Raw genomic sequence first — 19,260 nt, forward strand, 5'->3', positions numbered from 1 at the left:
CAGGCTGGCCTCAAACTCACAACCTCAGGTGATCCGCCCACCTCAGCCTCCTAAAGGCAGGAATTACAGGCATCAGCCACCATGCCCGGCCTCACCTTCATTCCTTCTAATGCCTCTTAGCCCATATTCTCTTCCCTCTCCCAGAGCCACTGATCACCGACATCATATGATTTTATCTGTAAACACTGCAGTACCATTTATCTTCTAATGAGTACTATGTTTTGGCAAAATCTTGATTAACCAGAATGCCTGGATAATGAAGCTTTCTGATAAATGGAATTTTGTGGTAAATGAAGACAATATAGGATAGTGAAAAGTGTTTCATTAGGACCCAGGAGATCTGTGTTTGCCTTTGAGCTCTGAGATCAATTTGCTGTGTGATCTGGAGAGAGTTGCTAACAGACCTAAATATCCACCCAAATATAAAATCCCCAGGATGGTAAGCAGCTATACTCTCCATTCTAGATTGGGAAACCAGGCTATTTTTTTTTTTTTTTTGGTCAATTCTAAAAGCCTTTCTTTTTTAAATGCTTAAATATAAAAAATAAAAGCGAAACAGCAGGAGACAGAGCGCTATTTCATAAACTTTTAAAATGGCTTGGTTTGGCAAAAGCTCATTGCCTTTTTACCATTCACATAGAACAGTTTTTGTTGAGGTCTCTGGTCTCATTTTATGAAAATACTTTCTGAGTCACAATTTTTTAGAGACCAGATTCCTCTTTAGCATCATTGCTCTCACTTTCCTTCCTCCGCCTCACTATTCTTCCCTCCTACCTCTTTCCTTACCACCCAGTTTGGAAAGCAATAGTCTTCTTGCCTGTGGCCTTACGTATTTCACCAACCCCCATGACTTATTGTTCTTCCTCTGTAATATCTGCTATTTTTCTTTCAGTACTCTAATTTTAGCTAAGCTTCTTAGCACCCAGACTTCAGTAGCATCATTATTTGTCTTCTCCCTCTTTAGTTGTTTCTCTGTGTTAATCCAACCTTCATACTATCTCAAAAAGTTTGAGCATGTTGCTTCTCTGTGTAGATATCTGCTTATTGGACCATTAAGTCTCTTTACAATGTGGCCCAACTGAAGATCAGTGTGGAACCTTGTATTTTCTCTCATCCCCAAACCTAGGGTTAATAAATTATGGTTAAGCATAGAATAATGTATCTTCCATGTTGGAATCTAAATTATCGATACTTCCCTAGGCATCAGTATTGTAATATTAATGCCCATCCTTTACTTAGAAAGCTTTCAGTATTTAAAACTGCTTTTTCTTTTCTTTTATCCTCAAAGTACCTTTGTGCGAAACTTGTATCAGAATCCATGTTGCGTCCTGATCACCTTGGTGTGTTGAATATCAAGTCTTATCTATTACATCTTTAAAGTAGCTCTCATGTTAGTATTATTAGTACTATTCTCACCACACATACCCTTCACCATTTGTTTATTAAAGATGTCCTATGTGGTAGATGCTGTGCTAAGCATCATTTGATAGTGAGTACACAGAATGTGCATCTTGTAACCAGGGAACTTGAAAGAGTAGTGGTGGAGAGTGCCGTTAACAGAGACGCCCCAGAAATAAGTAATGAGAGATTGTGATAAATTTAGGCACCACCATTTCTCTCCTACAGAACTTCAATAGCCTCATTGGTCTTCAGGTCCTCAGTTTTATCCCTCTCTATTATATCACAGCTAGAGTGATCTTTCTGAAAAGCAATGTCAGATTTAAAGCACTTTACCTGCTTCCTTTTGCTGTCAAATTAAAGTCCAAACTCTTGAAAATGTCTTACCAAGAAGCCCCTTGTGATCTGATGGGTGTTGGCAGTTGGTTGTTTTTTCACCATTCTGCCTTTTTACTCTAAATGTCAGCCCTACTATTTACTGTTCAGAAAGAGTTGAGATTATAATTATACCTCTGGCCCTTTGAACATGTGATTATACCTGAGCCTATTCCGGTTAATTCCTACTCATTCTAGTCATCATTTCTTCTAGGAATCCTTGGACCCACTGAAGTCTAGGTTAGGGAATCTGTCTTTTGTGTTTCCGTATGACTTGAGACTTCTCTCATGCTCTGTGGTAATTGTTTACATGTATATAAGCCCCACTGGATAGTTGAATTGTCTATTTTATTAATTATTGTAATACCTATACCTACCATGGTATTGACATGAACTGGAAACCTGAGAAATGCTGCTCTAAAATGTTTACTAATTATTAGGAGTTTGAAATTTTATTTGAAAGCCATTTTAGTTTTGGGATGGAAGTTGGTAGTATTATTTCTGATAAAGTAATACAGAGCCAAATTTTTGTATTTGCATTGCACAATTGCACAATTTGAATTGTGTTTGACAAGCATACACAGTAATGCTTTTATACTTTGACAGAAAGTCAATGAAAGGTATTAACCCGTTGGAAACTCCAACCTTATTGAATATTAAGTGCTGGAAGAAACCTGTAGATGTATAAGCAGAATGTGAAGAAGTAGCAAAATCTGTGTGTGTGTTTTTTAAAAAATAATCTTTACTGAGCATCTGCCATGTGCTAGGTATGGTACTAGTTGCATTACATATATGGCCTCTTGATCTTTATGAAATCTTTCTGAGAGGAGGAGAATATTGTTATCTGTCTTTTACAGATGGGGAAACTAAGACCTCTAGATAACTTTGTCAAGATCACATAGAAGGGCCAGGATTTGAATACAGGTCTTCTGATTGTAGGCCTACTGTTCTTTCAGTTATTATTTTTGTTGCTCTTGTTGACTGGAGTCCAGCATTTTAAGTTATTTCTATACAGAGCTGAGAAATAGGTGAAATTAGGGGAAATAAAGCAATACCTGAAATTAATCAAAAGAGATGACTGAAATTTTATCTCTAAAACCCCTGTTTCCTTATGATTTGATTTGTTGACTTAGAAATGATTCAGTATTAATTTTAATAACTTGGTGAGAAAACTAAGCCTCAGAAATGAGTATCATCAAAGACTGCATAATCAGTGACAAAGTGAGAAGTAGAATCTAGAACTACTGATATTTGTTGACTCCAGAGCTTTATCTTTTAAACATTTCAATTGAATAAACAGTCTCTAAATGTAACTTAAGCCAGATTTTGATACAAACATAAGTGAAAACTCAATGTTCCTAGTATTATTTTGTTTTTAGAAGCATCTAGTCTAAGAACATATCAATTTGTAAGATCATGTTGAAATTTGAAAGCATATGCCCTCAATGTATTAGTTGCAACATCTGAATATATTATATATATCATATTTTGGAGAAATAGTAAGGTAATTTTATTTTAGAGTTTCTATTAATACCATAACAGATTATTCTAGTCATTTGTTCAATCACTTTTGCTTTTGGCATTTTCCATAAAAATAGAATTTTTTTAATCCCAATAAATCCTGGCCTGTGACTTGCTTACTTCACTTAATATAAAGCTTTTTGGAACGTATTTAACTTTTTTGCTGCAATAGGTGATAATGTTGGCAACGTTAAACATGGATTATTAACTAACACATAGACTGGTTGAATGGTGATGACTGAAAAACTGCATGCTCTGGATTTACATTGCCCTTTTTTCTCCTTGAAAAACTTCCTTGTGTTGGTAGTTTAGTGTGTCTTGGCTCATCCGTTATTCATTTTAAAGAAATTCAAACTTAGATTCCTGTGATCTACCTGATTAAATGGTTAGGTCCTGGCTAATTTGCCCACTTTTGTTTTGTTTTGTTTTGTTTTTGTTTTGATCCACTGCTTAGAAATAGGTTTATGTGGTTGCCAATTCGCTGGTAGTCTTTCCTAGAAGCCTTTGATTGTCATACTGTTCTATCATCATAAGCCATGTTATCCTCTATTTCACATTATTTCATTAGTGCTTCTGGTGGCTTTTCTAAAGTTTCATTTTTATTAGGTTTTTAAGATATTAGAAAAAAAATGTTTTGGGGCATTTAGTACCCTATATTCCGTAGTCCTGAGTCTGTTTACATTCTCTTTAAGCCAGGGAGTATGTACTGAGTACGAGTTGCCAAGCAGCTAGAGAAATGGCGTTCCTTCCAGATCTCAGCACGTTGTATTCCGTGTTTAGTACTTATTTACTTGAGATAAATATTTGGTGATATAATTTATTATTTTATTTTATTTTTGAGACGAAGTGTCGCTCTGTCACCAGGCTGGAGTGCAGTGGCACGATCTCAGTTCACTGCATCCTCTGCCTCTGGGGTTCAATCGATTCTCCTGCCTTAACCTCCCAAGTAGCTGGGACTACAGGTGACTACCACCACGCCCGGTTAATTTTTGTATTTTTAGCGGAGACGGGGTTTCACCACGTTGGCCAGGACGGTTTCAATTTCTTGACCTCATGATCCACCTGCCCCAGCCTCCCCAAGTACTGGGATTACAGGCGTGAGCCACCACGCCCAGCTAGTGATATAAGTTAAAACTGAGTGTTGTCACCATGGAAAATTAACTCCTTCCAGATTCTCTTTTTTGAGAAAGTCATCATTGAATATATCATTTAGCCAGGAATATGATATTCCAAATTTATTAAAATTGGTTCTGTGCTTCTTTTTCTTTTCTTTTCTAGTTTTTTTTTTTTTTTTTTTTTTTTTGAGACAGGGTCTCACTCTGTTACCCAGGCTGGAGTGCAGTGGCACAATCTTGGCACACTGTAGCCTCCACCTCCTGGTCTCAGATGAGACTTCCACCTCAGCCTCCCAAGTAACTGGGACTACAGGAGTGCACCACCATGCCTGGCTAATTTTTGTATTTTTTGTAGAGATGGCTGGTCTTGAACTCCAGAGCTCAAGCAATCCACCTGTCTCTACCTCCCCTCCTGCTTGGATTACAGGTGTGCACCACCAAACCCAGCCTAGTTTTATTTTCTAATGTCAAATAGGAATATGGAAATAATTGTTAGTGTCATGGTAGTTTATGAAACTGTCATGACACAAATAGGGTTTTACTAACAAGAAGTGGACTTCTGATATTTTCTTTAAATGTATACCCCTTGTAGCAAAACAGATGAAGTTTTTGGGGAAGCAAAGTGTTGAAAATTATTGCTTCTAACAACAAAAAAGATATAATATAGATTGTTTTTAGTAAGCATTCCAGTGTCATTCAGTTTTTTACTTGCCTCATTTTATTTCTTTAATTAATTATTTAATTATTATTATTATTATTATTATTTTGAGACAGACTCTCACTCTGTTGCCCAGGCTGGAGTGCAGTGGCATGATCTTGGCTCACTGCAACCTCTACCTCCTGAGTTCAAGCGATTCTCCTGCCTCAGCCTTCCAAGTAGCTGGGATTTCAGGCATGTGCCACCATGCCTGGCTAATTTGTGTATTTTTACTAGAAATGGGGTTTCACCAAGTTGGCCAGTCTGATCTTGTACTCTTGACCTCAAGTGATCTGCCAACCTTGGTCTCCCAAGGTGCTGGGATTACAGATGTGAGCCACTGCACCTGGCCGTTGCCTCATTTTATCTTTAATGATTATACCTTTTGATTGTCCATCTCTCAGGCTATAGGTGACCCCTAGTATCTAATGAGATCTATCAGAGTCCTCTCTTCTATGCAACTTTCTTTGACTATTCCAGTCTTCTTTTTCTAACTTCTCTGAACTCCTGTTATCTAGGTCTTTAACCACAGTTTTTAACCCCTAAATATTGTTTTGCCAATTAGATTTTAATTTTGTTGTATTAAGGAATACTTCCTCAAATGTGCTGTCCTGCAAGAAACTCCAGTATGCTCTGGTTAATTGATTAGTATCTCAAATTTAAATCCCTTCACCAGAAACTACATTTTTTTCTTTAATGGAGAAATGAGTTTACAAAGACATTCTTTTCTTCCCTCAAGGTTCAGAGTTTACAACAAAAGACATTCATGACCTTCAGGCATAACAGGTTTGGAGTAAATGTGGTTGAATGGGTTTCTCACTGAGCAAATTTTTTTTTTTTTTTTTGAGACAAAGCTTCATACTTGTTGCCCAGGCTGGAGTGCAATGGTGCAATCTTGGCTCACTGCAACTTCTTCCTTCCGGGTTCAAGCCTCCCAAATAGCTGGGATTACAGGCACCCGCCACCTTGCCCTGGCTAATTTTTGTATTTTTAGTAGAGATGGGGTTTCACCATGTTGGCCAGGCTGGTCTTGAACTCCTGACTCAGGTGATCCACCCACCCTGGCCTCCCAAAGTGCTGGGATTACAGGCGTGAACCACTGTGCCTGGCCCTGAACAAAGTTTTGAAAATGTTTAGCACAGTGTGAAACAGGACTGAGTTTTTCTTTGGCCTTGGTATTTATTACTGTTTTGGAGACCTCATTTGTCATCAGTAGCCTAGCAGATTAAGAAAGACCACAGGTTCTGAAGTCAGGCCGCCTGGGTTCTGATCTGGGCTCCATCACTTGTCACTTTGTGCCTCGGTGTCTTTGTCTATGAAAAAGGAGTGATAATAGTGTTTACCTACTGATTTGTTGTAAGGATTAGTTGAGTTTATATATGTACTTATATTTATACACACACATACAATGTTCAGAAAAATTTCCGGGACTTGAAAAGTTCTTCATAATTATTTTCTAATGGTAGTGGTACAGTACAGTCTGTGTGTACCAGACTTTCTGAGAACAGTTTGACCTGTCTTTTTCAATGGAGGCATACAGCTTGGGATCTGAAGGTCAGGATTTGTATTTGAGTTTTATGACTTGCTAGTTCCGTGTCCTAGGGCAGGTCATGTTTATGCCTCAGTTTCTAGTTGGCCAACCTCAAAAGGCTGTTTTGAGAATCAAAATGGAATAGTATACATAAAAGTGCTTTGTAAACTGTGAAGTCCTAGGTAAATATGAGGTATTGAAGTCATTGGCCTTTCATTAGTAAATTTTAAAAACTGCAAATGCCTGGGGTAAAGACCTGTTTATTATTATTTTGTTGTTTCTTTCTTTTCGCAGGTGTTGATTGTATATTATTTTGTAAGCACCTGAATCTAGAGTTATGATAAACTAGTTATTTTTTTGAAAATAATAAATATTTAAGTAGCTGCAATTTACTCCCAGAAATATATGATAATTTTCAAATTGTTGGTTTTATAACAAAAATATATAACATGTTTTTGAGGGAAATGTTGTAATGTCTGACAATTTTTGTAACATTTTCAGGTTTGAAAACACAATGGCAGGAAACAGCCTTGTTCTACCCATTGTTCTTTGGGGCCGAAAAGCGCCCACACATTGCATCTCAGCTGTGCTTTTAACAGATGATGGGGCCACAATCGTAACAGGATGCCACGATGGACAAATATGTCTCTGGGATCTTTCAGTAGAACTGGAAGTGAGTATTTGAAATGCCTATTGTACATTTTAGATATAAAAATCTACTTATTAGAAGATAATATAGTCCCTGAATGATGCTTTTGGGCCCACAATAGATTTTTCTGAAAAATGTGTTTTGACTAAAACTAGTAGAATACAGATTCATTATTTACACTGTTCATCAGGGTTGACTTCTGAGGACTTTTGGCCGTTTTTCAATTGTAATATCTACCCTAAGTGACTTACTGTTTGTTACATTTAAGATTTTTCAAATGATTATGACCCATACTGAAGGAGGTTTTCCAAAGAGGTTTTAGAAAATTTAAAACACTTAAACCTTCTATGGTAAATGCTTTGAAGAGGGCAGAACTTTTTACAAAGTATAGGTTTTGTTGTATTGATTTTTGAAATGACTGTGCCTTTATTGTCATTCCTTGCTACTATGGAGTGCTTAGCATGCTCTGCTTCCAGGGCTCTCAGTGGACACAGCTAGGGAAATAGGAGTTGGGGACACACACACACACGTTCACACTGATACATCTAATTCCATCATAGCACCACAACATTTATCCCACTTTTCTCCTTTCCATATTTGTAACTCCTTTCTCTGACAACTCTTTCCAGGAATTTGTTGTCAAGGGAAAAAGAGAAAATGGAGTGGTAACTGGTATGGAATGTGGGGTCAAGAAAGGTGATTTTTTAAATTAATTTTTTGGATAATAGCCTTTTTGGGATATAATTCACATACTACACAATTAATCTGTTTCAAATGCACATTTTGATGTTTTTTAGTATGTTCATAAAGTTGTGCAGCCATTACCAAGGTCAATTTTAGAACATTTTCATCACTTCCAAAACAAACCCTGTACCCTTTAAATGTCCCTCCTGGGCCAGGCATGGTGGCTCACACCTGTAATCCCAGCACTTTTGGAGGCTGAGGTGGATAGATTGCTTGAGTCCAGGAATTTTTGAGACCAGCCCTGGGCAACATAGTGAAACCCCATCTCTACTGAAAACACAAAAAACTAGCCGGGCGTGGTGACAGATACCTGTAGTCTCAGCTACTCCAGAGGCTGAGGTGGAAAAATCACCTGAGCCCGGGAGGTCAAGGCTACTTACACCACTGTACTCCAGCCTGGCCAATGGGAGTGAGACCCTGTCTCTAAAAAAAAAAAAAAAATGACTTATAATACTCATTCTCCCTAGACCACCACTAATCTACTTTCTGTCACTAATGTCGTGTTTATTCTGGACATTTAATATAAATGGAATCATATAACTATAACGTGTTTTTTTATGACTGGCTTTTATCATGTAGCTTAATGTTTTCAAGGTTCACCCACATCGTAGCATGTATCAGTACTTCATTTCTTTTTATGGCCAAATGATTTTTCATGTTATAAGTATACCAGACTTGATTTGTTCATTTGTCAGTGGATGAACATTTGGATTGTTTCTATTTTTGGCCCTTATGAGTAATGCTTCTATGAGCATTACACATTTATGTATGAGTGTTTGTGTGGACACATGTTTTCAGTGCACTTACACCCGAGCGTGGAATTTTGGGATCATATGGTAGGTAACTCTATGTTTAACTGGTTATTTAAGGAACTGCCAGACTGTTTTCCAAAGTAACTGCATCATTTTGCATTCCCATCAGCAATGCATGAGGGTTCCAGGTTTTCCACATCCTTGTCAATCAATAGCTGTTATCTTTTTGATTCTAGCCCTAAATTTGTGTGTGAAGTGGTATCTCGTGGTTTTGGTTTGAATTTGTCTGATGGCTAATGAGATGTTGAGCTTCTTTTCATGTTCTCATTGGCCATTTGTAGCTCTTCTCTGGCAAACCATCTATTCAGAATCTTTGCCCATTAGAAAAATTTTTGACTTAAAATTATTCCCTTTGCCCATTTTAAAATTGAGTTATTTGTCTTTTTATTATTGAATCATAAAAATTCTTCATATATTCTAGATACAAATTCCTTAACAGATGTAAGATTTACAGTTATTTTCTCCCATTTTCTCCATTGTTTTTTCACTTTCTTGATTGTGTTCTTTGAAGCACAAAATATTTTAAGTTTGATAAAGTTCAGTTTATCTCTTTTTCCTTTGTTTGCCCATGTTTTTGTTGTCATATCTAAGAAACCATTGCTAAATCTAAGGTCATGAAGATTTATCCCTGTGTTTTTTTCTAAGAATTTTATATACTAGTTTTACCTCTTATATTTAGGTCTTCGATACATATTAGTTAATTTTTCTGTTAATTAACTAATATACTAATTCTGTTAGTTAACTAATTAATTAATATTAGTTAATTAGTTAATTTCTTGACTTCATTCTTTTGCGTGTGGCTATCAAATTATCCTAGCACTATTTGTCAGAAGGACTACTTATTCTCCATTGAATGCTATTGGACTCTTAAGAAAAATCAATTGACCATAAATGTCATGGGTTTCTATCTGGACTCTCAATTCTATTTTATGGTTCTGTGTGTGTGTTCTTGTCCATATCCTCTAGATGTCTGTACTCACTGTCCTAATTACTGTTGTTTTATATGCCCACTGTCTTAATTACTATTTTATATTAAGTTTTGAAATCCAGATATGTGAGTCCTCCAGTATTGCTCTTCTTTTTCAAGATTGTTTCGGTGAGATCCCATGAATTCCCATATGAATTTTAGAATCAGCTTGTCAATTTCTACGAAGAAGTCAGTTGGGGCTTTACTAGGGAATGTGTTGACTCAGCAGATCAGTTTGGAGAGTATTGCTATTTTAACAATATCCAGTTTTGCTGACTCGCGAACATGGAATGCATTTCATTTATTTAGATCTTTAGTTTTTTTACAGCGATATTTTGTAGTTTTCAGAATATAAGGTTTGTATTACTTTTATTAAATTTATTTCAAATAATTTTATTTTTTGAATCCATTAGATATAGAATTGTTCAATTTATTTTCTTTTCAGATTTTTCATTGCTGGTGTATAGAAATACATTTGAGTTTGTTGGCCGGGCGCGGTGGCTCAAGCCTGTAATCCCAGCACTTTGGGAGGCCGAGACGGGCGGATCACGAGGTCAGGAGATCGAGACCATCCTGGCTAACACGGTGAAACCCCGTCTCTACTAAAAAAATACAAAAAATTAGCCGGGCGAGATGGCGGGCGCCTGTAGTCCCAGCTACTCGGGAGGCTGAGGCGAGAGAATGGCGTAAACCCGGAGGCGGAGCTTGCAGTGAGCTGAGATCCGGCCACTGCACTCCAGCCTGGGCGACAGAGCGAGACTCCGTCTCAAAAAAAAAAAAAAAAAAAAAAAAAAAGAAATACATTTGAGTTTGTTTGTTCATCTTGTATCTTATAACCTTATTGGACTTATTACTTCTAATAGTTTTTAGTAGATCCTTTAGGAATTTCTGCATACAAGATAATGTCATTCTTGAATAGAGATGGTTCTACTTTTTGCTTTCCAGTTGGGATGCCTTTTATTTCATTTTTTTTTTGCCTAACATTCCTGGATGGCACCTCCATAACAATGTTGAATAGAAGTGGCAAGAGTGAACATCCTTGTTTCATTCCTAATCTTAGCAGAGGGAAAACATCTAGTCTTTCACTTTTATTTTTATTTTTATTTTTTTTTGTTGAGATAAGGTCTCACTCTGTTGCCCAGGCTGGGGTGCAATGATAGCTTACTGCAGCCTTGATCTCCCAGGTTCAAGTGATCCTCCTGCCTCAGCCTCTCGAGTAGCTGGGTCTACAGGTGCACACCACTACACCCAGCTATTACTGTATTGGGGCCTATCTCTCTTGTTAGCTCTAATAATATTTGCTTTATATATTTGGGTGCTCTGGTGCTGGGTGCATATATATTTAAAATGGTTGTACCCTCCTTCTGAATTGACTCCTTTATCATTATATGGTGACCTTCTTTGTCTCTTCTTACAGTTTTTGTCTTGAAGTCCTATTTTGTCTGATATAAGTGTACCTATTCCTGCTTTTCTTTGGTTTCCATTGGCATGGAATATCTTTTTTCATCCCTTTATTTTCAGTCTATGTGTGTTTTTATAGGTGAAGTATGTTTCTTGTAGGCAAGAGATCATTGGGTCTTATTTTTTCATCCATTCAGCCGCCCTGTCTTTTGATCGGAGAGGTTAGTCCATTTACATTCAGTGTTATTATTGGTAAGTCCTTGTTATTTTTGCTAAGTAAGGACTTATTTCTGCTTTTTTTTTTTTTTTTTTTTTTGCTTTCTTGTTTTTGTTCTGTATTTCCTTCAGGTCTTCCTTTTCAGTGATGGTGATTTACTCTGGTGATACAATTTATTTTCTTGCTTTTTATTTTTTGTGTATCCATTGTATGTTTTTTGATTTGAGATTACCATGACGCTTGCAGATACTATCTTATAACCCATTATTTTAAGCTGATAATAACTTAACAGTATTTGCATAAACACAAACAAACAAGGACAACTAATAAAGACTCCTTAACTACTAACTACTAACAAACAAGGACAACTAATAAAGACAACTAATAAAGACTCCTTAACAACTAATAAAGACACCTTAACTTCCTCCCCTTGCTTTTTAACTTTTTTTTTTTTTTTGGGAGACAGGGTCCCACTCTCACCCAAGCTGGAGTGTAGTGGCATGACCTTGGCTCACTGGAACCTTGTCTTCCTGGGCTCAAGCAGTCCTGCCACCTCAGCCTCCCGAGTATCTGGGACTACAGGTCCATGTCACTATGTCCGGCTAAGTGCTGGAATTACAGGCATGAGCCAGGGGCCTGGCAGCTTTTTAACTTTTTATTGTTACTACTTATATCTTACTATACTGTCTTGTGTCTTGAAACATTGTAGTTATTTTTGATTGTTTCATTTACTCTTTCTACTTAATAGTAGTTTACACAACATAGTTATAGTGTTGCAATATTCTGTGTTTTTCTGTGTACTTACTATTACTGGTGAGTTTGTACCTTCAGATGCTCACTGACATCCTTTTCTTTCTGACTGAAGTACTCCCTTTAGCATTTCTTGTGGGATAGGTCTAGGACTGATGAAATCCCTCAGCTTTTGTTTGTCTAGAAAGTCTTTATTTCTGTTTCATGCTTGAGGGATATTTTTTGCTGGATTTACTATTCTTTCCTTTGGTACTTTAAATATGTCATGCCACTCTCCTCTGGCCTGTAAGATTTCCACTGAAAAATCTGGTTCCAGACATGTTGGAGCTCCATTGTTTGTTTGTTTTAAGACAGAGTCTCTGTTGCCCAGGCTGAAGTGCAGTGGTGTGATCTCAACTTACTGAAACCTCTGCCTCCTGAGTTCCAGCAATTCCTATGCCTCAGCCTCCCAAGTAGCTGGCACTACAGATGTGTGCCACCACACCTGGCTAATTTTTGTATTTTTAGTAGAGATGAGGTTTTGCCATTTTGCTCAGGCTAGTCTCAAACTCCTGGCCTCAAGTGATTCATCGACCTCAGGCCTCGCAGAGTTCTGGGATTTTCGGCATGAGCCACTGTGCCTGGCCCAGTGTATGTTGTGTTTTTTCTCTTGTTGCTTTAAGGATTCTTTCTTTATCCTTGACCTCTGGGAGTTTGATTATTAAATACCGTGAGGTAGTCATCTTTGGGTTAAATTTGCTTGATGTTCTATAAGTACTTGGATATTTATATCTTTCTCTAGATTTGGGAATTCTTTGTTATTATTCCTTTGTGTAAACTTTCTACCCCATCTCCTTCTCTGCCTCCTCTTTATGACCAGTAACTCATAGATTTGCCCTTTTAAAGCTATTTTTCTAGATCCTGTAGGCATGCTTCATTCCTTTTTAGTCTTTTTTCTTTTGTTTCCTTTGTGTGTTTTCAAATAGGCCATCTTCAAGCTCACTATTTCTTTTCTCTGCTTGATCATTTCTGCTATTAAAAGACTCTGATGTGGCTGGGCGTAGTGGCTCACTCCTGTAATTCCAGCACTTTGGGAGGCCGAGGCAGGTGGATCACAAGGTCAGGAGATTGAGACTATCCTGGCTAACATGGTGAAACCCCATCTCTACTAAAAATACAAAACATTAGCCAGGCATGGCAGCGTGTGCCTGTAGTCTCAGCTACTTGGGAGGCTGAGGCAGGAGAATGGCATGAACCCAGGAGGCGGAGCTTGCAGTGAGCCGAGATTGCACCACTGCACTCCAGCCTGGGCGACAGAGCGAGACTCCGTCTCAAAAAAAAGAGTCTGATATATTCTTCAGTATGCCAATTGCATTTTCAGCTTCAGAATTTCTGCCAGATTCTTTTTTATTATTTCAATCTCTTTCTTAAATTTATCTGATAGAACTCTGAATTCTTTCTCTGTGTTATCTTGAATTTCTTTGAGTTTTCTCAAAACAGAATTCAAACCCTATTTTGAATTATCTGTCTGAACGGTCACATATTTGTTTCTCCAGGATTGGTCCCTCTTGCCTTATTTCATTCATTTGATGAGGTCATGTTTTCCTGGAGTGTCTTGACATTTATTGATGTTTGTCTTGTCTCGCCATGGAAGAATTAAGTATTTATTGTATTCTTCACTGTCTGGACTTGTTTGTACCTGTCCTTCTTGGGACGGCTTTCCAGATATTCGAAAGGACATGGGTGTTGTGTTCTAAGCTGTATCTGCTTTAGGGGAGCCCCAAGCCCAGTAACACAGTGGGTTTTTTTTTTCTTTTTTCTTTTTTTTTGAGATGGAGTCTCACTCTGTCGCCCAGGCTGGAGTGCAGTGGAGCAATCTCGGCTCACTGCAACCTTTGCCTCCAGGGTTCAAGTGATCCTCCTGCCTTAGCCTCCTGAGTAGCTGGGAATACAGGCGCCTACCACCACGCCCGGCTAATTTTTGTATTTTTAGTAGAGATGAGGTTTCACCATGTTGGTCAGGCTGGTCTTGAACTCCTGACCTCATGATCTGCCCGCCTCAGCCTCACAAAGTGCTGGGATCACAGACGTGAGCCACTGCGCCCAGCAGCATCGTGGTTCTTGCAGACTCGTAGAGATACCACCTTGATGGTCTTGGACAAGATTTGGGACAATTCCCTGGCTTACCAGGCAGAGGCTGTTCTCTTTTCATCCTTTCCCCCAAACAAACGGAGTCTTTTCTCTCTGTTTTGAACCACTTGGACCAGGGGGTGGAATGACACAAGCACCCCTGTGGCCACCTTCACTAGTACCGTGCTAGGTCAGCCCTGAAGCCAGCATAGCACTGGGTTTTGCTTAAGGCCTGTTGTAACCACTCCCGACTACTGCCTATGTTTGTTTAAGGCCCTGGGTCTCTACAGTCAGCCAGTAGTGAAGCCAGCCAGGCCTGTGTCCTTCCTTTCAGGGCTAGAAGTTCTCCCAGGTAGCTCCAGCAGTGCGGTGCAAGAGCCAGAGGCTAGAATAAAAAACCTTAGCGGTCTACCTACTCTTCTATTGCACTGTGGCTAAGCTGGCACCCAAATAAGAGGTTAATTTTTAAGTTTGATACTTAAACTAGCATATTTTTGCATTTCTAGATTAATCCTCGAGCACTTTTGTTTGGTCATACAGCGTCAATCACTTGTTTGTCGAAAGCTTGTGCTTCCAGTGACAAACAGTATATTGTGAGTGCATCTGAAAGTGGGTAAGTATTTTCTCATTTGCCTGTTTTTCTCGTGAGTCTTTATAACTAGCACTGTAATAACTAATTATAAAAGAAAAACAAGTATTTTTTTTCTTTGGGAATATCTCCTAAATAAATGCTTTTTATTGTCTAAAGGTAGATATTGAAAATCTGATTTTAGGGATGTAAATTTTACCTGTGTTAATGATTTTATAATATTTGATTGTAATTTATGATTATGTACTTCGGTTTGCTTTTGAGGAACTCAGAATACTGTGAGAGTTAAAGCGCGATCATTCATCTTCATATTGTTTTTACTGAGTTACCAGACAACTTTGAGATTTCCTTTTAAAAACCTGAATCATGCTAGACTAGCATAATTTTTGAAGGTGATGCCATGAAAAGTTCATGAAATTATATGGATATGTATTAATACACGAACATAACTATTTGTGTTCCGAAGTCTCAGAATGCAGCTCGCCTTAGAGAGGCACATCATTGCACAATAATTGTAGGGCCCAATGTTATTAAATGTTTAAAAAGATTTTTAAAAAGTTTTTAAAACATTTTTTGGTGCTTAGAAAATTATATGTATTTACACAATATGCTATTGAAGAAAGTTGGGGAACTTGAAGAGAATTATATAAGAAATTGTTGCTATGTGTGGTGGCTCACTCCTATAATCCTAACACTTTGAGAGGCTGAGATGGGCGGATCACTTGAGCGCAGAAGTTTGAGACCAGCCTGAGCAACATGTCAAAACCCTGTCTCTACAAGAAGTACAAGAACTAGCCGGGCACGATGGTGTGCACCTGTAGTCTGAGCTACGCAGGAGGCTGAGGTGATAGGATCATCTGAGCCCAGGAGATTGAGGCTATAGTGAGCTGTGATTGTGCCACTGCACTCCAGCCTAGGTGACACAGTGAGACCCTGTCTCAAAAAAGCAAAACAAAACAGAAATTGTTCTCCCCACTGAAGAGAATCTTATATAATTTGTTGGAACAAAAAGAAGCAGCATAAGCTAAAAATATAATAGCTGTTGGTGAATTAAAGAATAATTCTCATTAGAATGTATATTCTAAATTGAATGTTCTTTGAAAAATTGTCTTCTGTAATACCATGTGAGATACAGAAAGTGGTATCTTAAAGAAAACCCTAATAATATCAGGATCATTGCATTTTATTAATTTTTTTCTGTTAAATATATTTCTTCAATGGACAAGGCATGTTGGCATTTCTAATTTTCAATGTTATATCTGTCAATCTTATATCTAGTTTTTTTGTATGCATTCAATAAAATTACAATAAATACAGCATGAAAACTGGAAGCTTGTATTTTATTTGTAAAAGTTTGGAATTCACTTGACTTTAACTTTTGTTTTTTGCAGTTTGAAATTCTCTAGCTACCTGGATGACAAATATAAAATCTCAGTAGTTTAAATTAGAAGTTTATTTCTTGTTTTTGTCACTTGTCCCTCATATGTCACTTGAGGCCTCTACTCTGCTTCACTGTTATCCTTACTTTGAGGTTCAGAGTGAGGGAGCAACCTCTGTGTGAAGCAGCCAGTCTCTGGAACAGAGCTCTGGAAAGCCTTGCATTGGTTCTGGCCAGAACTACTTACAAGAGTTCGCTAACCACAGGGGAACCAGGAAATGCAGTCTTATTATGGGCCTAGAAAGGATGTGGAATGTGGTGGGGGGTGGGCAGTTTGGAAGGGGTGTTGGGAGGGTGGGAGGGAGGACTGGAAATTTTGATGAACAGCAGTAGTGACTGTATGCTACTTTTTCTGAAATATATTAGTTTTAATGGAAGATTAATTTTAAATCACTGTGACAAAGTTGAATGGTGCTTTAAAAAGTCACATTCAAGCTGACCATTATTTTGTTTTATAGAGAGATGTGCCTCTGGGATGTAAGTGATGGCAGATGTATTGAATTTACAAAATTAGCTTGCACACATACTGGCATACAGGTTAGTATCTATTTCTGTGACTCGAAGCACAAACTATTGTAAGTCTATAATTTTAAAATATTTTTAAAACATTAAGCCTATGTTTTTGTATGAAATGGTAGGTAGTAGTAATAGGACAAGTAAACTAGAATTGAAGTGGTAAAAGTATTCCTCATAAGATGGTACCATTGGGAAGGGTAAGAAAGGAGAGGAGACTAATTTGGAAAGATAAAGGGCAAGCAAATTGCTGCTGCTTCTGCTGTTCTGGGCTACCTTGGTTACCCAAGTGAGAGCCCCTTCACTATTTGGGAAAATGCTCTTGGTCCTAAATAATGGAATTCTTCCTGGCCAAAGCCTTTGTGATTCCACTTGTGATGTACACAAATTGACCTACTTTTTGGACCGTATCTTTTTTATTGCTCATGCAGTTGGTCCTTGGATATGTATTTTGAAAACTTTCCAACTCTTCAGAAGACATGACTGTTTCATATGCCTGTCTTAATATGTATAGTGTTACATAGGAATTTGTAGTTGCTGATTTACATTCCTGGTATTTGTTTTTACTTTTTCATAGCTGTCTAATTCTCTGTACTTCAGTTTACTAATTGTTTACTGTGTTGAGTGTTGGGAAAATTATGAATTAATTAAAAATATGATCAATTATTATTTCAATGGGAAAGGAAGAGAAGGTAACTCACATTTATTGAGCAGATACGGTGTAGGCATTTCTTGTATTGTGTTTGATTTAGTCCTTCTGACACCCTTACATATTAAATAGGAGTATGCCATTTTACATATAAGGAAGCTGAGGCCCTGATTATGTTTGAACATCAATCATCCTTCTAAATTGTATTTGCATAACTAGTAATTATAAGCCTATATTTCCCTATTTCTACTGATTTAAAATTCATGTTATTTTTGTGACCCACCTGAGTTTCCCTTTTGATGTGATTTGTAAAGCTGATTTTATTCAGGTGTTTTATTAATTTATTCAACAGTTCTGTTTTAGATGCTAGAGGGGGATAAAAACAATTATCATGAATTCTGTTTCAAAATAGTTCAAAAAGGAGGATAAGATGTTAGGAAAGTAATTTTTGTTAGCTATTTAAAATATTAATAGAACTTAATATATGTGTGTGCACACACACCCATATAATACATACCATTTGGTAAATATGTAAAATTCTTACTGAAGAAGTTGAGCTTTAGGAGAATATTGTAATAACCTTGATGAATGCATATTAATCAAGTATATAAATTAAAGGAAAACACTCAGAAATCTTTTTCCTTTTGGCATGAATGTAGTTCTACCAGTTCTCTGTTGGGAATCAGCGAGAAGGAAGGCTTTTATGCCATGGACATTACCCTGAAATCCTTGTTGTGGATTCTACCAGCCTTGAAGTATTATACTCCTTAGTATCAAAGATATCACCAGACTGGATTAGCTCCATGAGTATTATTCGATCCCACCGAACACAAGGTCAGTGTATTATGCCTGTTAGGAGCTTTAGCACCATGACTTAATGTTTAATTTGCTGTAACATTCTACAATTTATTGTAAATTCATACTTTGGGATATGTTCTTCTATTTAAGAAATAACTACACCAATAATTTATGGTCTGTTTCCTCCTTCATAAAGAAATCTTTGATTGAATGAAGGCTTAATTGTTGGCTTATCTCCATTCCATGATGTATAGATCACCAGCTTTTGCGTGATTATCTGAAGTGGAGGAAGAATATCTTAACTTTTGGGGGTATAGTTTTACCTTTGAGAGGAACTGTAGTTTTACCTGTATATTTCTGGAGCCTGGTTCTGTCACTTGCTTACGAGGCATAGGAGATGTTTCCATTTCAAATGGAGATAGTGAAAAAGGAGAGATTATACACAGTTCAATTTAATGAAAGTACCTGGAAGGGGCTGATATGTACTTGATGCTCAGTAAATATTATTATCTTTTCTTCATTTTTGTTGAAACCTCTCAATAACAACCATGAAAGCAAAGGAAAGTTGTCAGGAAAAGAGCAGTAGTTAATTCAGAACATTGAATGTCTACTCTTGTAAGCCTTTTAAGGAGCATTCTTTTCCTTTCAAATGGCTTCATAGTTATGTACTTCCTATAGAGGCTGGTCAGTAACCACCACCACTACCACCAGTATCACCAGCACCATCACCATGAGGACTTTTATTTACTGTGTGTTTACAGTACCAAGCAGACTGCTAAGCATTTACATATGATCAATTCTCACAATAGCGGGGTAGGTACTGTTAATATTCATCGTATAGATGGGGAGAATGATGACGGTTAGGGTGATGGCGTCTTTGCTAAAGGACCCTGGAGTAGTTACTTTAACCACTGTGTTACACTGTGTCCCATTAGTGAATTGCCTTCAACTTTATAGGAGCTTTCCATTTGTAACCTCTTAGGGTTG

The 19,260-nt window shown here is 37.5% G+C and overlaps 1 protein-coding gene across 3 annotated transcripts in view; it reads left to right on the top strand.

Annotated features, from left to right (window-relative positions):
• Window positions 1-19,260, top strand: part of WDR7 (WD repeat domain 7) — a 408,770-nt gene that overhangs the window by 15,550 nt on the left and 373,960 nt on the right. For all 3 annotated transcript variants that reach the window (XM_033238435.1, XM_033238452.1, XM_033238442.1), the window contains exons 2-5: window positions 7,139-7,310; window positions 14,793-14,899; window positions 16,772-16,850; window positions 18,135-18,309. In XM_033238435.1, coding sequence (XP_033094326.1) covers window positions 7,152-7,310; window positions 14,793-14,899; window positions 16,772-16,850; window positions 18,135-18,309 — 520 coding nt within the window. In that variant the 5' untranslated portion in view covers window positions 7,139-7,151. The remainder of the gene's footprint in view (window positions 1-7,138; window positions 7,311-14,792; window positions 14,900-16,771; window positions 16,851-18,134; window positions 18,310-19,260) is intronic.

Source organism: Trachypithecus francoisi, unplaced genomic scaffold, assembly GCF_009764315.1.
Source record: "Trachypithecus francoisi isolate TF-2019V2 unplaced genomic scaffold, Tfra_2.0 Contig01474, whole genome shotgun sequence".
NCBI classification, from domain to species: Eukaryota; Metazoa; Chordata; class Mammalia; order Primates; family Cercopithecidae; genus Trachypithecus; species Trachypithecus francoisi.